The sequence below is a fragment of the Panulirus ornatus genome, chromosome 11, assembly GCF_036320965.1.
Source record: "Panulirus ornatus isolate Po-2019 chromosome 11, ASM3632096v1, whole genome shotgun sequence".
Classification (NCBI taxonomy): Eukaryota; Metazoa; Arthropoda; class Malacostraca; order Decapoda; family Palinuridae; genus Panulirus; species Panulirus ornatus.
The window spans coordinates 59,171,909-59,192,697 of NC_092234.1; the positions used below are offsets into that span (position 1 = coordinate 59,171,909).

Here is a 20,789-nt window from a genome sequence, read left to right on the forward strand (position 1 = left end):
TTGTTCACTCTTCGTATGAGTCACCACAAACGTAATCTTGCAAGTGTGCGAGGCAGTCTCACACGTTGAGGATGCTGCCACTCAAAGCTAGGTGTCGCCACAACTGGGGGCGCTGCCGCTGATGGTGGGTATTCTCCTTGACCTACGGGTGTCATGGGGATCAGCAAAACCTGGGGGCGTAGGTGACATCAGTTTTGCAGACAGGTGGCTACTGCCGTCCAGCTTCACTGAGTGTTGTCTATGTGGATTCACCTCCAACACTATGCCCGACCTTTCCCTCACCTTCGAAGCGATGTCCTGCATGCTGACAGGGGGTGCCCATGGATAGCTGGGGCAACATAGTGGTGTCACCTGCATGCGAGCCTGGTTCTCTGCTATGGCCTGCTTCCTTTTTCACAGAGCAGTTCTCCATTGCCAGTCTATCAGATAATGTTGCCAGGGTGTTAGGACACCATCTCACAACTGTCTTCCTGCTGTCAGCTGTGCAGGTGGCTTAACCCCCTCTCTTGGTGGGATGTTGAGATACTGGAGCATAGCCTGAGTCGCTTTGCTGTTGTGCAGTCTGCCTCTAACACCCGAGCTGCCTAATGCTTCTTTGCTCCTCCTTTCTTACCCTACTATAATCTTTGCTTTTTGACATCTTTAATTGAATGATGCCTAATCCTTTTTAGACCTTCCATCTATATTTGAGACTAGAAGTAACCACAATCCTACTCCATTGTGAATTTCACAGAATCTTTCATCACAGTACCCAGGTTCCTATCTACTTATCCACTTCAAATTCAAAACACCAAAGCTATTGTTAAATTCTGTTTAGCTTAAGTTATTATATCCCCTCTTTGCACTTTGTTGCATTTCTGCTCTTCTTACATCCATATTTACCTCATAATCAAATTTAAGCATATGATGATCACTTTTAAGAACTGGTTTACCATAAGACAAACATGATATTCTCAACATCCATGGTAGTATGCGAGATAAAATATAATGCATAATGGTGTGTCAGTCCTAGTGTGATCTGTAACGCAGTGGTACAGGAAATTTTCCTGAATACACTTTAAGAATTTGTATCTCCATGTCACCCTGGATGGTGGTGGTGATCTTCACGTGCAAGTTTCTCCCAGCATCCTAGCTCTAAAAGAAACAAAGTTTCTATAAACAAACACTCCCCTCTCCCCAGAACCAAGATGTGGGAGCTATTTGTCAATGAAAATGTCAACAAGGACAGAATAAAAAAAAACTGATGCTTGACAAGTTAACATTTGTCCCCAGGTTGACACTCCTCTGAGGTTTGAAACAGTGTCACTGCTAACACAAACATCATTCTAGTCCCCTACTTCTGGAGCAACTCCTGCCAAGGGCTTATATACTTAGAGCTTCCAAAAGAACCAAGTAAAACACCCTAAACCCTAGAGAAAAACAATCACATGTGAAGAAACACTGACAATAATATGAGGTGGGGCTAAAAAACAAATACAGCAATATGTAATTATAAGCATAAAATATATAAATCTGACCACAGCGTACTTTCAGTACATCAAACCCTTAAAGAACTACAGTATAAAAAGCTACCATTCCACAGAAGAGTGGGAACAAAAAATTCATGAAGGACATCTAGTCAATATGTAATCCAAGAGAATTATGTGCAGCTGGGTTGATCAGTCTTCAGGAGTGAGTGGATTGGTGACATCATTACTGTGGTGGACTCTTAGTATCAGGTGGGCCCAAAACATGCAAGCTGCCACTACCATGGTTTAGTGGCTAGTGACAAGTGGGAAATGCTTGCACTACACCAAAGGTAAGATGGATTGTTAAAAGGTTCTAACACCCAAAATATCCAAGAAATATCTCTCTGCTTGTTGGACAAACCAGCAAAGGAGAAAAAAAATTCTCTTTTTGTCAACCCAAAAGCTTGAAAACAGAGAATCAATATACTTTTTTTTTTATTTGTCTCTGTAAAACAAAGGTTCATACACATTATCACTACATTAAAACAGCTATTATATCTTGAATTGTTTCTGATCACTGGTATGGGTACACTAATAAAAATAATGTACTTACATTAAAGTAGAGGTATTCTCTAACATTAACTGAACTAATCCCTTTCACATGAGTATGTGGTGATTGAATAAAGATTATCTTTGGCAAAATACTGAAAATTTCCACAATTACAGCACTCAACAATATAACACTAAAAATCCTATACGTAAACATCAAGCTCTCAAACAAAAAGTACAGGTATATAGATAAATTCCATGGAAATATATGTCAGTAATAACCTATGCTTTAAAAATTCTGGAGAATTTTACTGTTAAACATTCATAATTAATGAAAAAGCATTATCTTACAAAACAGTTTTCCAACAATGGTTAGAGTAAGCAGTTAAGAGTCACTCTAACCAGCACTGTTGGATGTGATTGTGCCTCCGTCCTTACCAAAGCAGTTGGTTCTCAGCCAACTTAATTGATACTTTTCCCCTTTGGAGTTAAGTCTTTAAATGGACAACTGTCAAAAGCTAAGGACAGTAGACTACAGACAGGCTCAACCTAAAAGTGGGAACCACAGCCCAAAATCTGTAACCATTAACACTTAACACTAGCACAACAACAGTACTTTCAATGCAGTCCTCCTTCAATATACTTCACATGTAATTCTTCGTAACAGCTCTTAACCCATCCACTCTCAAGTTACCTGAATCACTCCAACTCCTAGAGGTCCCTCAAATTCACTGTCAAATCGCCTCTCTCTCTCTTACAACCACCACAAACACTGCATCTACCTATGTTACTTTTGTTTACATTTTTACTCATCTTTCTCCACACTATCTATTATCAGCTTCTGAAATTTCCCTCGGGAGCCTGCCACTAATTGTGTCATCTGCAAACAAGTGGTTCATCTCCCATGCCCTCAACCCCAAGCATATTGTGGACTTGTCCCGCACTCTAAGACTCATGCATTTGCCTTCCTCAACACCTTATTCATTATTACCGTTACCTTAATCAATAATATCATTATCATTATATAACCATAGGACCCCATTCTCTGCATGGGTTCTTGTAGATTCAAGGCTATGCTACTTCCAGTAGCAATGAAAATATGGACACCTTTGGATTGAGGAGGTCCTTGACAAGACTGTACTCCCTCTCTCCAACAGTTGATACAGCCTTGCTTAAGGTAACTTTTCACTTGTGGTGTAACCAATAACAGGTGGAATCTAATATCAACCTCTACCCTGTCCAAAAAAAGATAAAAAAAAACCATAGTCATATTACACACCCTTGAGGCAGGGTCACCTTCACCTGAAACCACTCACCATATTCAATACATGCACGTATGCTGTACTTTCCTGGTTTACAATGGCTGTGCATCAAGTAACTTTGCACTTACCCCATTTATTCATAACACCTTCCACTTGGCCTCTCTATTAGCCATATAACATACTTTCTCCAGATCCATAAATACCATATGTAGTTCACTCTCTGTAAGTACTTCTCACAAATTCATGAAAGCAAATACCTACTCCACACACATCCTCTGCCTTTCGTGAAACCAAACCAATCCTTCTCCCCAGTTAAATCTTTATACATATACTACCATCTCAATCAACATTTTCCCATATACTTGGTGTTATTGTACTCTGCCTGCTCAAGATTACACCATGAATGAAAAGTCACCTTTGGCAAGGCTCCATCATTTGGACGTCTTATCAAAGAAGTGCAGCCTTGTGTTGCCAGAGCCCTTTGAAAGAGAACCTGGTAACATCAGGACTCTTTCATAGAAACCAGTCCCATGGTAATCATATATAAAATGACCAACAGACTTTTTTTTTTTTTTTCTTTTTTTTGCCGGTCTCCCGCGTTTGCGAGGTAGCGCAAGGAAACAGACGAAAGAAATGGCCCAACCCACCCCCATACACGTGTATATACATACGTCCACACACGCAAATATACATACCTACACAGCTTTCCATGGTTTACCCCAGACGCTTCACATGCCTTGATTCAATCCACTGACAGCACGTCAACCCCGGTATACCACATGGCTCCAATTCACTCTATTCCTTGCCCTCCTTTCACCCTCCTGCATGTTCAGGCCCCGATCACACAAAATCTTTTTCACTCCATCTTTCCACCTCCAATTTGGTCTCCCTCTTCTCCTCGTTCCCTCCACCTCCGACACATATATCCTCTTGGTCAATCTTTCCTCACTCATTCTCTCCATGTGCCCAAACCATTTCAATACACCCTCTTCTGCTCTCTCAACCACGCTCTTTTTATTTCCACACATCTCTCTTACCCTTACGTTACTTACTCGATCAAACCACCTCACACCACACATTGTCCTCAAACATCTCATTTCCAGCACATCCATCCTCCTGCGCACAACTCTATCCATAGCCCACGCCTCGCAACCATACAACATTGTTGGAACCACTATTCCTTCAAATATACCCATTTTTGCTTTCCGAGATAATGTTCTCGACTTCCACACATTCTTCAAGGCTCCCAGAATTTTCGCCCCCTCCCCCACCCTATATCCACTTCCGCTTCCATGGTTCCATCCGCTGCCAGATCCACTCCCAGATATCTAAAACACTTCACTTCCTCCAGTTTTTCTCCATTCAAACTCACCTCCCAATTGACTTGACCCTCAACCCTACTGTACCTAATAACCTTGCTCTTATTCACATTTACTCTTAACTTTCTTCTTTCACACACTTTACCAAACTCAGTCACCAGCTTCTGCAGTTTCTCACATGAATCAGCCACCAGCGCTGTATCATCAGCGAACAACAACTGACTCACTTCCCAAGCTCTTTCATCCCCAACAGACTTCATACTTGCCCCTCTTTCCAAAACTCTTGCATTCACCTCCCTAACAACCCCATCCATAAACAAATTAAACAACCATGGAGACATCACACACCCCTGCCGCAAACCTACATTCACTGAGAACCAATCACTTTCCTCTCTTCCTACGCGTACACATGCCTTACATCCTCGATAAAAACTTTTCACTGCTTCTAACAACTTGCCTCCCACACCATATATTCTTAATACCTTCCACAGAGCATCTCTATCAACTCTATGAAATTTGAGCACTCACTATTTCCATCTCTTGCATCATACATGCATTCTGCCAATCTTCAGGCACCTCATCATGGCCCATGCAAACATGATAGCCAGATTAAGCAATCAATAAGTGTCAACAACAGCACTTAAGACTGAATAATAACAACAAAACTTATTCAGAGATACTCTTTTCTGGTGTGACTTTAATTTACAAGAACAAGTTGTTCTGCCATCATTCTTTACAGATCATCATTATTTTCTTAACATCTTGGAGAAAATCACTTTAGAGTACACAGCTTTTATTCTTGTTCTCAGATACAGGTTTACACGTTTGCATGATCTGTTGATAATGGGAGTTGTACAGCAGATATACATACATATGCCAAGCCATCATTTAAAGGCCAAATCCTTCTCAAAGTGACCAATTTATAGAGCACAGTGGACTAAGGCTTATCAATCAGAAGAGCTGCCTGTGAAAATAGCATTTACTTGTCCTCTTTAACTGACGCCATGCAAAGCATACACTGACTTTCGGTTTCTGTATCCTGAGAACTCATCCTTTCAAGACAAGATTCAGCCAAAATGGCAAGGGCAGGGTGAAGCACTTACCATGTCTTGCTTGGTGAATAAGATTAATGTTCTCAGCCACTAGCTGCATTACGTAGCTATCTGTTCTACATTTATCCAGGACTGATTTCAACCACATCAATTATTATCTTAAAGTTTCTGTAGCTATTCCAAGCATGTTTCTTGTTTCTTCTGTCTGTACAATAATTATTCATTCTAGCTTCCTGGCCGGGTTGTGCATATTTTTGTCAGCTTTACTTTGGTTATGTTCCATGGCATTCTTGATGACTTAACAACTCTGTATCTCCCCTATTGAGAGGTTTTCATTTAAATACTTTTTAAAGGTTAACACATCTCTTATACCTCCATACTGTTGCCATGCATAGATTATTGTATACCTTTCTCTTCTTTCAAGGCAATCTAGCTGAATTTCTCTCAGCCTTTTGTGGTAGTCCATATGTTCTATCTTTTTGATTTTGCTTGTGAAGTGCTTATGATTTCTCTCCAATAAGTATATTTATATTTTTGTTGGAGAGTATACAACACAATAGTATTCAGTTTTGTTTCTATTATATATACATTATTGGTTTCATCACTGAGTGTGTGTCAGTGGATGAAAGGTTGAGAAAGGATGTGCTTGTTGTGAGAGGATTCTTTGGAGACTGACCATTTTGCAGTTCTTATGGGGGTGAGCATCAGGGAAAAGTGGAGGTATGGTGGGACGAAGAATAAAAAGGTAAAAGTGTTGGCAAGGGAAACTATGACTCTAAAGAATGTAAGAAGTTTAAAAGGAGGGTGACCATAAGTTTAGATGGAAGTGCAGTAAATGTAAAGTATGTAGTCATGTGTGAATGGTTTAAAATGTTTAAAGAAAGACAGTTAAAGGTTGTAGAATTAGTAGTTGGAGATAAGGTTTAAGATATAAGAATAAAGAGGGAAAAGCATGGTGGATGGGTGATATTAGAAATGCTCTGAAAGAGAAAAAAAAAGGCATATGGTGGATTGCTAGAAAGAGATGCATAAGTGAAACTTCAGCAAAGGAGGAGGGAAGAATAAAAGATGTGTAAGTGGAAAGTTATGAAGCTGATAAGTAGATGAAGAATTTTGGAGAAAGTTAAGTGAAAAGTTTAGGGAAAATAAAAAATTGTGCTGAAGGAAGTAAAAAAGAAATGAGGTGGAGTTAAGAGTGGAAATATCAATGGGAGAAGTAAGGAAGAGGAATTGCAGAATCAAAAGGAGTAAGTGAAAAAAAAAAAGATCAAAAGTATATTTTGAAGAAATTATGAATGTGGTAGGTAAGGCAGCAGTTGTTACATGCATGGGTATGGAAGATGGAGGGAAAAGGATACAAGTGCAGGAGCCTATAGCAAGAAGGGAGGCAAAAAGGGCAATTATGAGGTTGAAAGTAGAAAAGGCACCTGGAGTGGATGGGTTTATGGCTGAAATGTTGAAGTATGGAGGATGAAGTGCAATAGTGTGAATGCAGTTGATATGCAATTTAGCATGGAAACAGTGAAAGCTATTATTATTCCTTTATTCATAGAAAAAGACATGCAGCAATTAAAGGGGAATAAATCTGTTTAGAATACCAGAAAAAGTGCATGCAAGAGTTGATTGACATAGTGATGGAAGTCAATGAATGTAGAACAGGTAAGGAGAATGGGGGTAATAAGAAAGGAAGTAGATGAGGAGAAAAGATTTTTGTGGTGAAAATGAGAAAAAGTATCGAGTATAAGGTATGAAGCTGTATGCAGCTTTTATGGATATGGAGAAAGCATAAGAAAGATGTGTTAAGGATATATGGGGTTTAAGGACAACTGTTGGATAGTGTGAAAGCCTTCTATGGAGAAGCAGACGCATGTGTAAAAGTGGTTGGAGAGCTGTGCAAAAGTTTCAGTATACAGAAGACAATATGGTAGATCTGTATTCACATATGTAAGAGGGCTCACAGATGAATATTTTTCAGGCAAAGCAAGGCCATTGCCACAGCTGACTCTGCCAGACATACAATGTATTCCTCACTACATGATACAATATTTATGCACTGACTTTACTACACCAATGTTTTATTTCCTTACACTCACACATATATGCACTTTCTCGACAATAATGTGAATTCTTCCACTACAAACAAGTGATGTTTTGATATTTACCATATGTGTATGCATAGAATTTACTTAGTAAACATTTCTGCACATCTGTCAACCTGATTATTTAGATGTATCTCACTCATGTGCTTATTTAAAACATGGGAATATCCAGTCCACCTTGATCTTGAGCTCTTTTATGATTAGTTCTGAAATATCTGTAATAACTCAACTGTATATTTTCAGCTGAATGGCTCCAAAATTCAATAAACCATCATTTACATATTTACTTTTTTCACACTATATACACTTCTGCTTTCAGCAACTGCTTTCTTTATGGTACACCTCAAAACATGAAGCCTGAAACACATATTTCCTAAGCATGAACAATTTCAGTCTTCCAGTATATATCATGAAATCATGTATATAGTAATTTTCTCCATCACAAAACACAAAAATTTCAATTCATGTGGTGTCAGCAAACTTAGATAGCCTATTGCTGAACTATACAAAATAGTCCACTTCCTCAGAATTCTCAGTTACAGAACAAACATTTGTTAAACGTGCTGTCAATGGATTGAACCAGGGTATGTGATGTGTCTGGGGTAAGCCATTGAAAGTTTTGTGGGGCCTGTATGTGGAAAGGGAGCTGTAGTTTCGGCACATTATACATGGCAGCTAGAGACTGAGTGTGAACAAATGTGGCTTTTGTTGTCTTTTCCTAGCGCTACCTCGCGCACATGCTGGGGGAGGGGGTTGTCATTTCATGTGTGGCAGGGTGGCGATGGGAATGAATAAAGGCAGCAAGCATGAATTAGGTATATGTGTATATATGTATATGAACTAATACATAGAAATACCCTCTGAGATGCCAGTGAGCGAATTCTGAATGATCAACACCCATGTGACTGAATGAGAACTTTTTGAAAATGAGATACCATACATGGGATTCTTGCAGTCAGCTCCCAGAGGTGGCATATCCTATACATAGGATATTAAGTCAGTAGTTTAAATCTAATAAGTAAATCTTCATCTGCTGCTAATGTCTTTCCTGGCATGCAGTGCCATTATAACGACGTTTCATTAGCACTGTATATATGCTTGGGACTTAACTTTTCATCAGATTCTAAATGTGCAAGCTCACTGACAGGTTCAATGGCTGCCAAATGCTCCTCTTCACATATGATACATACATGCATACCACGACACTTTCTACAGAGAGAGAGAGAGAGAGAGAGAGAGAGACAGAGACAGACAGAGAGAGAGAGAGAGAGAGAGAGAGAGAGAGAGAGATGCAATACTAGACAGGTAAATCATAGAAGTAAACTTAATCCTTAAACTTTTGATATGGTCTGCTGTACCAAGCTATGTTTTGATTTTTGAAAAAACATATATTGTGAATATAAGTGCACCAAGTAAAAAATAATAAAAAAAAAATGTAGGATGCACAATAAACATGTTAGAACAAAAAATAGGAATTTTCCAAACGTGCATGAGTGATTGGTATGTAATGCACCACCCATTAACAGCTACTTCTCTCTTCCTTATTTCTTTACTTTCTGGGTGCTTTTTTTTCATATGTGGAGCTTGTATTACATTTTCTTTTTTTTTTTGTTCTGCGAGTAAAATCTTATTTTGGGTCTTGTGTTTCAAAATAGAACATGAAGTCGCAGCCAGTGCAGGAAGCCGAATAACATCACTCAGATTAGTGTTAATCTTTTAATTACATTTATCTATTTATCATACTTAATTGCTGTTTCCTGCATCAGTGAGGTAGCACCAGGAAACAGACAAAGAATGACCCATCCACTCTCATACACATATACATACTTAAACGTCCATACACAGACAGATACATAACATATACACACACAGACATATACATATATACACATGTACATATTCACACTTGCTTGTCTTCATCCATTCCTGGCGCTACCCCATCCCACAGGAAACAGCATCGCTAACCCCTACTTTAGCTAGGTAGTGCCAGGAAAACAGACAAAAAAAGCTGCATTCGTTCACACTCATTCTCTAGGTGTCATGTGTAATGTACCAAAACCACAGCTCCCTATCAACATCCAGGCTCCATAGACCTTTCCATACTTTACCCCAGATGTTTCAGAAGCCCTGGTTAAGTCCATTGGCAGCAAGTCAACCCCAGTATACACATCGTTCTAATTCACTCTATTCCTGGCATGCCTTTCACCCTCCTGTATGTTCAGGCCCCAATCACTCAAAATCTTTTTCACTCCATCCTTCCACCTCCAATTTGGTCTCCTGCTTCTCCGTGTTCCCTCCACCTGTGACACATATATCCCCTTTGTCAACCTTTCCTCACAAATTCTCTCCATATGTCCAAAACATTTCAATACACCCTCTTCTGCTCTCTCAACCACACTTTTTATTTCCACACATTTCTCTAACCCTTTCTTTACTTATTCGTTCAAACCACTTCACACCACATATTGTCCTCAAACATTTCATTTCCAACACATCCACCCTCCTCTGTACAACCCTATCTACAGCCCATGTCTTGCAACCATATAACATTGTTGGAATGACTATTCCTTCAAATATACCCATTTTGGCTCTCAAAGATAAAGCTCTCTCCTTCCACACATTCTTCACTGTTTCCCGAATCTTTGTCCACTCCACCACCCTGTGACTCACTTCAGCTTCCACGGTTCCATTTGTGGCTAAGACCACTCCCAGATATCTAAAACACTTCACTTCCTCCAATTTTTCTCCAATCAAACTTATGTCCCAATTAACTTGTCTCTCAACCCTACTGAACCTAATAACATTGCTCTTATTCACATTTACTCTCAACCTTCTCCTTTCATGCTTCACTGTACATACATCTGATGCTAAATGACTGCTCTAGAATACTGTGTATGCTAACCAGTAAGTAAGTGCACTGCACCAGCTCAGCAAACTAATTTGAGGTAGCAGCTTGAAATCTGAAATATGTCTGGCCCACTGGTGTTGCCAGACCAGAGACTGCCAGATTATTGAGGTTCAACCTGGGTTTCAAAACTAAGCCATAATACATTCACTTCTTTTAACAAATCAATCTTTACTAGTCAGGAATATTCATCAAATGCTTCTTTGGCAGCATAATCATTAAAACCCCCATTTTTTCTTTTTCTCATGACTCTAAACCAGTATTGTCTAAGTAAACTGAGTAAAGCAGCAAAATCTACTGAAATCAGGGATAACTGTTCCCTTGAGACTGAGTCTTCATTAAAAGACCAATGCCAAAGGCTGGAAAACTCCAAACACCTGAGTCTGGGATAAAACTATACAATACCAGCTTCCTTTTGAATGCAAGGTAAGGCAATTGTATATTTTCTTTAATTGTAGTTCCACAAGATTTCTCAATGACCAATTATGTAACCTGTGATCAACAGGTGGAAACTGAGAGCTTGTCAGTATGACTGTGTTAATCTGGTATCCTTACATCACAGAGAGGTAAGAGTGAAGTTGGTCTCATGGGCAGCTCATGATGACTTGCATGGATTGACCCTGGTCCTAAATGGAGATATCTTCTATGTACTTGCTTTGGAAAAGTGGAAATCACTTTTTTGTAAGTACAGATTTAACTGAATGGTTGTTCAACTCCCATAAACAAGACATACAATATATCCTATCAAAGCTCCTTGTCAAGTTGAAAAAAAAAAAGAATAAAATTAAATGGATTCACACAAAATCTTATCAACAAAGGACACATATACATCATCCCAATCAAGATGAGAAAAGATTGACTGGTATCCAAGAATACCATTAGAAAAAAGCACTGCTTTCTTGTTAAATTTTATACAAACTATGATCATCATGTAAAAATCACTATAGTCATTTATAACAATAACAACAAAAGCACTGTTCATAAATTTCTCTACTGGTAATTCAATGAAATAAAATATTTTGGTAACTTTGGGTAAAGAAGAAAGTGGCTTTTTGAGCTTAAAAATGAGTGCCAAACACTGCTTAATGCAGAGAACAATGCCGTTCAATTCTTGCTCTAACCCATGAAGTGCACAGCAACTATTCCTTGATTGCATTGTAGAGTCTGGAATTCTATAACAATGTAGCTACTTTATTTGAAGAACATGCCAGAATAAAAATAATGAAACTTAGTCACTTTTTTGGTGAAAGCATGGACATCATCCACTCAGTGATGCTTTGTCTACTGGTGCTGCACTCAATCCCTAAGTCTGGTACTCAGTCATATGTAAGTGATCACTGGTGGCAGATTGTGATCATCAAGCCAATAGTTTCCACACTTAGGCATTTTATCAATGGCTTCTGTGCAAATTTTGAACCAAGAATAAATTGAATCTGACCATTTGGATTTCTATGAATATAGAATAAGAATGGAAAAGTTTTGACACAAGTGTGGTTCTGGTGATTCATGCCATAAAATGTGGTCACAAGTGTGTCCATCAACAAGACATTACATCAACGTCAGTTGAATTACAGAATATTACAAACAAAAACATTACACCTCACTGAATATGTGGTTATTATCGAAAGGTTTTAACAGATAGATAAGGGACCAAAAAATGCAAACAACTGGAGTGGATGCAAATTGTAGTTCAAGTAACATCTACTGGTCTTCAGTAATGTACTCTGAAAATAATTATTTCTTTTACATTCCTAATTACTTCCTATTTTTTGTCCATTACACTTTCAAAAGTAACAAACAACAAAAGGTAATTAATTCAAAATTCACTAAAGTTATTGCAAAACAATGTTGTCTTAGGTCAGAGGGCATAAAATAACTGAGAGGCACTAAAGGAATTCTTCTGAGACATAGAAGGTAAGAATTCTGTTTTATATTCATTTCACACTGTTGGATATGAGATTCATATCAGAATAATGTTTTCTGAAAATGTATGAGAAAAAATAATTCCTTTTTGTTCAGTCATAATGTGTGATGTCATATATGCATTGCAACAGAATGCACTGCCCCTAAATGCTCTTTTCTTTTGACTATAATCATTCTATGATGGTATTTTTTTAATGCCTGAAAGTACATTTTCACATATCCTGACAGCAAACCACAATGTGTAAGCTGGCATCATAAATCCCCCATACAATCAGACAATATTCTTTTGTTAAGTTAAAAATACCAAGAATATCACTTATTACACATTCATAGAAATGTAATTTTTTTTAAGAAGCATCTCACAGTACAATTTGTACCAGCTAAAAGTATGTCCCATATATAAGTTCAATATTCTAAAAGCAAAGATCAAATCACTTTGATGCTGACTTCAGTCAAAACTACAGCCCAAACTTGAACAACAGGGCCAGTGCACTTCAAGGGTTAAGTGAGAATAGCAACATACTCCTGTACCAGAACACCCATTAAAATTCTCCACTTTTACAAAAGCAGAGAAATCTATTGTATTGGGATGTTTTTTGAAAAAGCAGAGTACAAACAGGTACCCTAAGGGAGGGGTGCTGTACTTACCATTACGTTAGTTGAGGTAATGATGTGTTTAAAGCAACTGTAGTAATATCAATATGTACAGTATTTCTATCAAAATGAGGTTTCAAAAATCACCCCTCTACCACTGTTTGCACTATCTGAATGTTTCTTCTCTCTCTGAGGAACTGGAGTACCCTGTTTAGTTTTAAGCAAAGACTGACAACGACTGTCAGGTGAACAAGAATGAAGCCCCAACATTTTTTCACCAACTTCATCTTGTTTTTGTAAGGGTGAACTATGAGAATGTGTTGAGTCAAGTCTTTTCATTTCAGTCTTATCTTTGTAACAGTCTCCTTCTACAGATGAATTTGAAGAAGATAAAGGGTCATTTCCATCAAGACAATATAACAGAGAAGTAGAGAATTCTCTATTAGCATAAATATCAAGAGCAGAATCAAGAGACCTCAAGGAAGCTACAGAGCAGTGTGCTGAAGTGCACTTACTTAAGGGCTGTGAACCACCATAGGCAGAATCACCAAGATCATCATGGACCTCCTCATGTTCATCAGAACTCTCATCATCTGATGAGCTGTTATCCTTTTCTGATTTGGCTCCTTCTTCAGTTTCTTCATTATCTAAGCAACAGGTTGACAAATCAACTGGATTGTCAGTAAGTATGCTGCGACTTAAAAGATAATCTTTGAAAACACTTGACAAAGACTCATTCATCTCTCCATCATCCTCTCCAAGAAAATTGTCCTGAGATTCCTTCTCCTCCACAATTTCAGGATCTTTAACAGAGGATGATGAAGTGAGTCGTGTAGCAAGCTGAGCAAGAGAAGAGGTACTCAAATGATGGAAAAAGCTACCAAAGAGAGAACTATTAGAACTAACAGAACTTAGGGTGCGACGGAGGGATGATGAACTCCAACGACTGAGTTTAGTTTCTCTGTCTATCTTTTTACAATCATATGAAGCCCTTTGGTGTTCCTTTTCACTTTTCAAGTCATCACCTACAATTTTCTTAATGCTGTCAGTCGAAATGAGATTAGTAGAGTCTGTCAGTGGTTGGACTGGCCTTACTGGGGAAGTGAGTTGGGCTGCTGGGTTAGTAAAAACTGGTGAGGTGTGCATGCTTTCACTCAATCTATTAGTTTTTCCTCTTCTTTCATCTTGGCAGATGGGGGAATGAGATTTCTTCTCTTCAGGAATGGCAACACTGGATAAACTAGTAGATGAGTTGATGATAATTGGACAGCGACTGCGCGGAGTCATTATCACCTTCTGAAAATTGAAAGTATTTTTAATGTGGATGGATCATATTCCTTTAGTATCAAATGACTGTGGTTTTGTGTCAGCTAACAAAACTTACTCAGTAGTAAAAAACTAATTTATAGTAAAAAATTAATTAAAACATTTGTTCATAACTAAGTGCTCCAACCAGAATTTTTCATAATTAACTGCTCCCACAGTTTACCTTGACTGCTTCATTTGTCCTGTTTCAGCCCACTGACAGCATATCACTTCCCATGTACCACATAAATCAAATTAATTTTGCTCCATACAAACCTCTAAACCAACTAAATGTTCAAGCCTCATTACCCCAAGGCCTCCTTTCCTCCATTCTTCCATCTCCCCTCCAATTGCTCCCTTTACTTCTGACATGTACATCTACTCAGTCAGCCTTTCATGACTCGTACTCTCCTTATGTTCAAACAATTTTAACACGCCCTGGTCAGCTCTCTCAGTCTGAATGTGCATTCTGCAACTCCTCTGTCTTACACTGTCATTCCTTACATGATTACCCCAGCACACATCTACGTGTCAATCCTCTTCTAATATACCCATCTCTGCCCTCACAAACAGTGACCTCGCCTACATGCTCCTTAGTGCAACCAGGACCGACCATCCTATGGATACTTTGTTTTTGATCCCATGGTTTCTTCCACTGCCATGTCCAATCCCAGGTACCTGAAGAACTTCACTTCCTCTGGGTCCTCTCTATTCATAATTACCCTCAAACCATCTGTCTTGTCCCCCTCTTGCACTCATTACCTTACATTGTTCAGATTTTTCTTAACTTTTTCCTTTTATGAAAGCTCCCAGACTGTCACATGCCTTTGGAACTTCTCTCTGGTGCCTATCACCACAGCCACATCATCTTCAAACAGCAAGTGATTCAACTCCAATACATCCCCAACCCAAGTATACAGCAGGCCTGGCCCTCACTCTATGCCCTTGCATTCACCTCCCTAATCAAACCATCCAGAATGAAATTACATGACCATACTGACATCACATATCATTGATGATGAAATGCCTTTACTAGGACTCACCCTCTTCCCCTCCTACTCACAAACATGCTTACTCTCTTGTTAAAAACCTTACTATATTTAGTAATTTTCTATTCACCCCAAACATTCATGGTATATTTTACATGGCCTTTGTGTCAGTCCTATCATACACTTTCTACAGATCCATATATGCGATATATAATTCACTCTTTTTCCAACTGTTTCTCACACAAACACTAAGTCCAAACATCCTCTACCTCTCTAAATGGCAAATTGTTCCTCCCCATTCAGACATAGCATGCATGCCATCACCCTTACAATCACCACTCTCCCATACCCCTTACCAGGTATATTCAACAGATTTATACCTCTAAAATTTGAGAATTCACTTTTGTCAACTTGCCTTTGCATAAGAGCAATATACCTACATTCTGCTAGTACTCAGGCACCTCACACACACCCTCAACCTCTCCTAAAACCAAATTGTTCCTCTCCAGTCAGATTTACCATACATGCCACCACTCTCCCATGCCACTTACCAAGTACAAGCTTGGACCTTTGTATTTGGGAATTTGCTTCTGCCACCTTGGCTTTGTAACAGGGCACCTTACATGCATTCTGCCAGTCCTCAGGCACCTTATCTTAGGCCATACAAATGCTGAATAGTATGCCTAATCAATTGACAACACTGTAGATCCCTTTCTCAAGAAACTCAACTTCAATCCCATCCTCTTGTTTCACTTTCCTACAATATCTTCTGAAGGCATTCATAACCGTTTTTCTCCATATCATTCATCAGGACACTCACTCTGCATACCACCTCATCCAACATATATCATATCTGCAATCCTATCCTCTAACCCATTTAACAGTCCTTTAAAATACTGACTTTATCTCTTTTTTCACCTCTTCTTTGCCCATTACCACTTCCCCATCACTGTCACTTCCATTTGTTCTCCTTATCTCCTCACACAATACCCTCCTTCCAAAATGTTTCCATAATCTTTTAAGTTCAAGAATACTCTCTCATCTGATCTCTCATTTGCCCTCTTTTTTGGCTCTTGTACCTTTTCCTTGAACACCTGCTACTTTATCTCTTACTCCTTCCAATCACTTGTGTTCCTTCCATGCAGATACAATCTATGCATCTCTTTTTTCTCTTTCACTAGCAACTTAACTTTCTCATCACACCAATTACTATCCATTCTCATTTGTCCACAGCCAACCTTCTGCACACATGCTTTTCCTCCAAGTTCACTCACTTTCAGCACTTATTCTAGACACTTCATTTCCTCTTTTCCTTAAACTATTACCTGTACAAACTTTCACACTTGCCTCCACCAAAACATGAACATACATACTACCTGCTACACCTCTCAGCATATTCGCATCCAACAACACATTTCAGCACACCAATATAATGTACATTGTACATAGCATGAAGAATTATCTAAATACAATGGAAAGAAAACAGCAACAAAAGTAATGCAACTTAGTGAAGTTCTGATAATCTCATGAATTAAGTGATCCTGTCACAATCATATTGTAGTACATATGAAAATATCAAATAAAAATGTCACAAAGGAAGTCCAAAACTCAAATAATATTAATGCTATAAGTCAGGATTTCCAAACCACAATCAACAAGCAAAAAAAGCTGAAAAATGCTGGTCCTCTTTGTAATTCTAATTTCTTTTATATGTGAAAAAGCAAACAGACTAAAATATTTTGTTAGTACCTGAGGAATACTGGCACTTATCATAGCCTGAGAAATAGGAGAATGTATCTCCAACTGTGGACCAGCAGGGGTGGAGGCTAGCATGTTATCCCATGGGGGAGCATTCTCTTTAGTATCCTCTAATGCAGCAGAGGGGAAGCTGGCAGTAGACTGTGAAAATCTTTCATCTGTGATTTCATGGATGGACTGACCTGAGACAGTCTCTCTGATGACTTCTAGAGTATCACAACTTGAATCCAGGGAAAGAGACTGAAGGGGTAGAGGGGATACAGGATCTTTTCTAGAGCTCTGATCTGAGGAAGCTGAATTGCGGCTTTTTCTCCAATCAGATGATGGGATAGTAATGGGAAAAGTTTGTTTTGGCTCCTGATGGTGATGGAAGTCTGGATGAAATGCTGGGTAGCTAGTGATGGAAAGTAGGGAATGATTGGTGGCAGAGGATGTAACTGTGGGATGGTAGTTATCAAGAGAGGAAGATAAATCATCCAGGGATTTGGCTTTCAACCGAATGGGAGTGCCAAGTTCAGGGTTGCGACGGAACATACGGAGCTCGGGGGTTCTGGTGGAAGGACTCTGCAAAGCACATGCAGCTCATTAATACTGAATATCTGAGCATTTAGGATAAGATACATGCAAAACAAAATATATATATATATATATATATATATATATATATATATATATATATATATATATATATATATATATATATATATATATAAGCGCAAGCTAACAAAAATGTATATATGAATATACAGTGTCAATAATCTTTTTTCATAATCACAAATCAATTAAATCTTTTTAAGGTATTCACACATAGCTCTCATAACCAACCAGCTTTTTTGAAAAATAAACTCACACAAAGTAAATCTTCACTGTTGTTATGCTTAACCTTGGTGTAGCCAATGGATGAAAAAGGTTGGGATTTACTCTTTGAAGATTTCACAGTCTTGTGGAACAGGTGTTTCTGAAACAAGTTTTGAAGAGGAACTGAGAGAGAGAGAGAGAGAAAAAAAAAAAATTTCATTTGTTACTTAGTTCCAAGGGGTATTAGTCAAAATGGCTATGAAAATTAAAATGCAAACACAAGAAAAAATAACAAAGAATGAAATGTCTGCAGTTAACCACAAGCAAAGATAATTAATTTATACAGAAACATGCATTATCAAGAAACATGATCAGTAAAGCCATTTCAAGGTATTAGATTACTTAGACCATGCTACACAATGAGAATCAATCATGACATTCTATGAAATACACCATATGAAAGAAATGCCATGAGTGGACTCGAATTAATGTTAACATTTGACTGTCTCAAGAAAAGCTTATTTGGACAACTTTATTGTCTCTATCAACAAGCCAAATGGGGCATATGGATTTTTTCTTTTTCTATACTGTTTGCTACTTCCCACACCAGCAAGGTAGTGAGAAAAAACAGATAAAGAACAGCCTCACTTGTTTACATCCACTCTCTTGCAGTAAAGTACAATGCCCTAAAAGTAGAGCCCTATCCAAAGCCAAACCCAACACCTTTCCATGGTTTCTCCACGAACATTTCACACACTGTAGGACTGAACACACTCCTCTAGCATTCAGAGGAGTTTCACTGATACTATCTTCCCATTAAAGCTGTTAAAATTGAAATTTCTGAATTCACCTCCAGGTGATGTGGGTTTTGCCATGACAGTTACCATCCACACAAGTTTTTACTTTTATTATGTTGTGATCAGAGTACAGTGTTTATGAGATAGTAACATCACAGTTTGTCTACATTATTTGTGGAGAATACATCCAACATATTATTTCTTCTGGTTGGTTTCATTAATTGCTGAATAAAGAAGAAGTTGTCACACAAGTTCACCTGAGCTACTTCTGCTGGAATTCTCAACCACAACATTGCTTCTGACCTACTTCCACCTTATGTGATAAGCTGAAGTATCCCAAGAAGAATATGTTTAGGACTGGGTTTCTAAAGAAGACAAGGCATATTTCTGTTACTTCTTATCTATTTTCTGAATTCTTTGGTTTGCATCTGGTGGCTTAAAGATCAGAGCAATGATAAGGCTTTTGAGTTTCAATTTGTCAACTAAAACTTCCACATAATTTGAGGAATTCAGCTACATTTGTTATTACGTTATCATTATGCTTAATCGCTGTTTCCCGAGTCAGCATGGTAGTGCCAGGAAACAGACGAAAAATAGCCCATCCACTCACATAAACATAATATACATTATCATATATTATACTTTGTCGCTGTCTCCCGCGTTAGCGAGGTAGCGGAAGGAAACAGACGAAAGAATGGCCCAACTCACCCACATACACATGTATATACATACACATCCACACATGCACATATACATACCTATACATTTCAACATATACATATATATACATAAACAGATATATACATATATACACATGAACATAATTCATACTTGCTACCTTTATTCATTCCCGTCATCACCCTGCCACACATGAAATGACAACCCCCTCCCCCCATACGCGCGTGAGGTAGCGCTAGGAAAAGACAACAAAGGCCACATTTGTTCGTACTCAGTCTCTAGCTGTCATGTATAATGCACCAAAACCATAGCTCCCTTTCCACATCCAAGCCCCACAAAACTTTCCATGGTTTACCCCAGACGCTTCACATGCCCTGGTTCAATCCATTGACAGCACGTCAACCCTGGTATACCACATCGATCCAATTCACTCTATTCCTTGCACACCTTTCACCCTCCTGCATGTTCAGGCCCCGATTGCTCAAAATCTTTTTCACCCCATCCTTCCATCGACAATTTGGTCTCCCACTTCTCCTCGTTCCTTTAACCTCTGACACATATATCCTCTTCGTCAATCTTTCCTCACTCATTCTCTCCATGTGACCAAACCATTTCAGTACACCCTCTTCTTCATACTTGTACCCCACTATTCACATTCATATTATCTTTAATGTGAGTATCCATGAAAGCTGCAAATACTGCATTCAACTTGGTCATTAAGCCACCCATGAAGGGAATTTTGTTTGGTTGGTGTGAGTTGTCCCAATATTTTGGAATATACGCTATCTCTGATGCAATAGAGACTCCATAACTAGTGAATTCCATTGCTGCATATAGCATATCAATATCTGATGCCTGTTCCCTTCAGGAACTCTCTCAAAGGGGTGGCCAGGGCAATAGAATCTCTACAACTGGTGAACTCCAGTGCTGCTTCTTAGCCTTTAATGCCCCATCCTTAACCGGACACAGGCAGAGGGCCAGTCTAGCATAGTGTTTGCAGAGGCTTCCTCCTAATGTTCCCACTAACTACTTCTACCTAATGTTCCCACTAACTACTTCTATCTAATGTTCCTATCTGCTACTTCTACCCAAATTTTCTACCTAATAGTCTTACCTAAATGTTCCTACCTACTACTTCTATCTATTGCTCCTACCATTTTGCCAAAAGGCAGGGCTAGCACATGGTGCTCACCTCAAGAAAATCTGGAGTTACAAAGAATGAACTGTGTAAGTTAAGTGCTGTCAAGTGTTATGTATGACAAAGAAAGATTATGTTTCTGGACAGAATGCTAGTAGTCCACATGTGGTGAGGC

General features: G+C 38.7%; 1 protein-coding gene across 4 annotated transcripts in view; it reads right to left on the reverse strand.

Annotated features, from left to right (window-relative positions):
- Positions 1-1,930: 1,930 nt before the first annotated feature.
- RhoGAP54D (Rho GTPase activating protein at 54D) overlaps positions 1,931-20,789 on the reverse strand; it is a 96,004-nt gene continuing 77,145 nt past the window's right edge. For 3 of the 4 annotated variants that reach the window (XM_071667179.1, XM_071667180.1, XM_071667178.1), the window contains 3 exons: positions 18,054-18,161; positions 17,195-17,767; positions 1,931-14,447 (listed from right to left, as the gene is read on the reverse strand). In XM_071667179.1, the coding sequence (XP_071523280.1) occupies positions 13,275-14,447; positions 17,195-17,767; positions 18,054-18,161 (1,854 nt within the window). In that variant the 3' untranslated portion in view covers positions 1,931-13,274. The remainder of the gene's footprint in view (positions 14,448-17,194; positions 17,768-18,053; positions 18,162-20,789) is intronic. The other variant, XM_071667181.1, reaches the window with a different exon arrangement.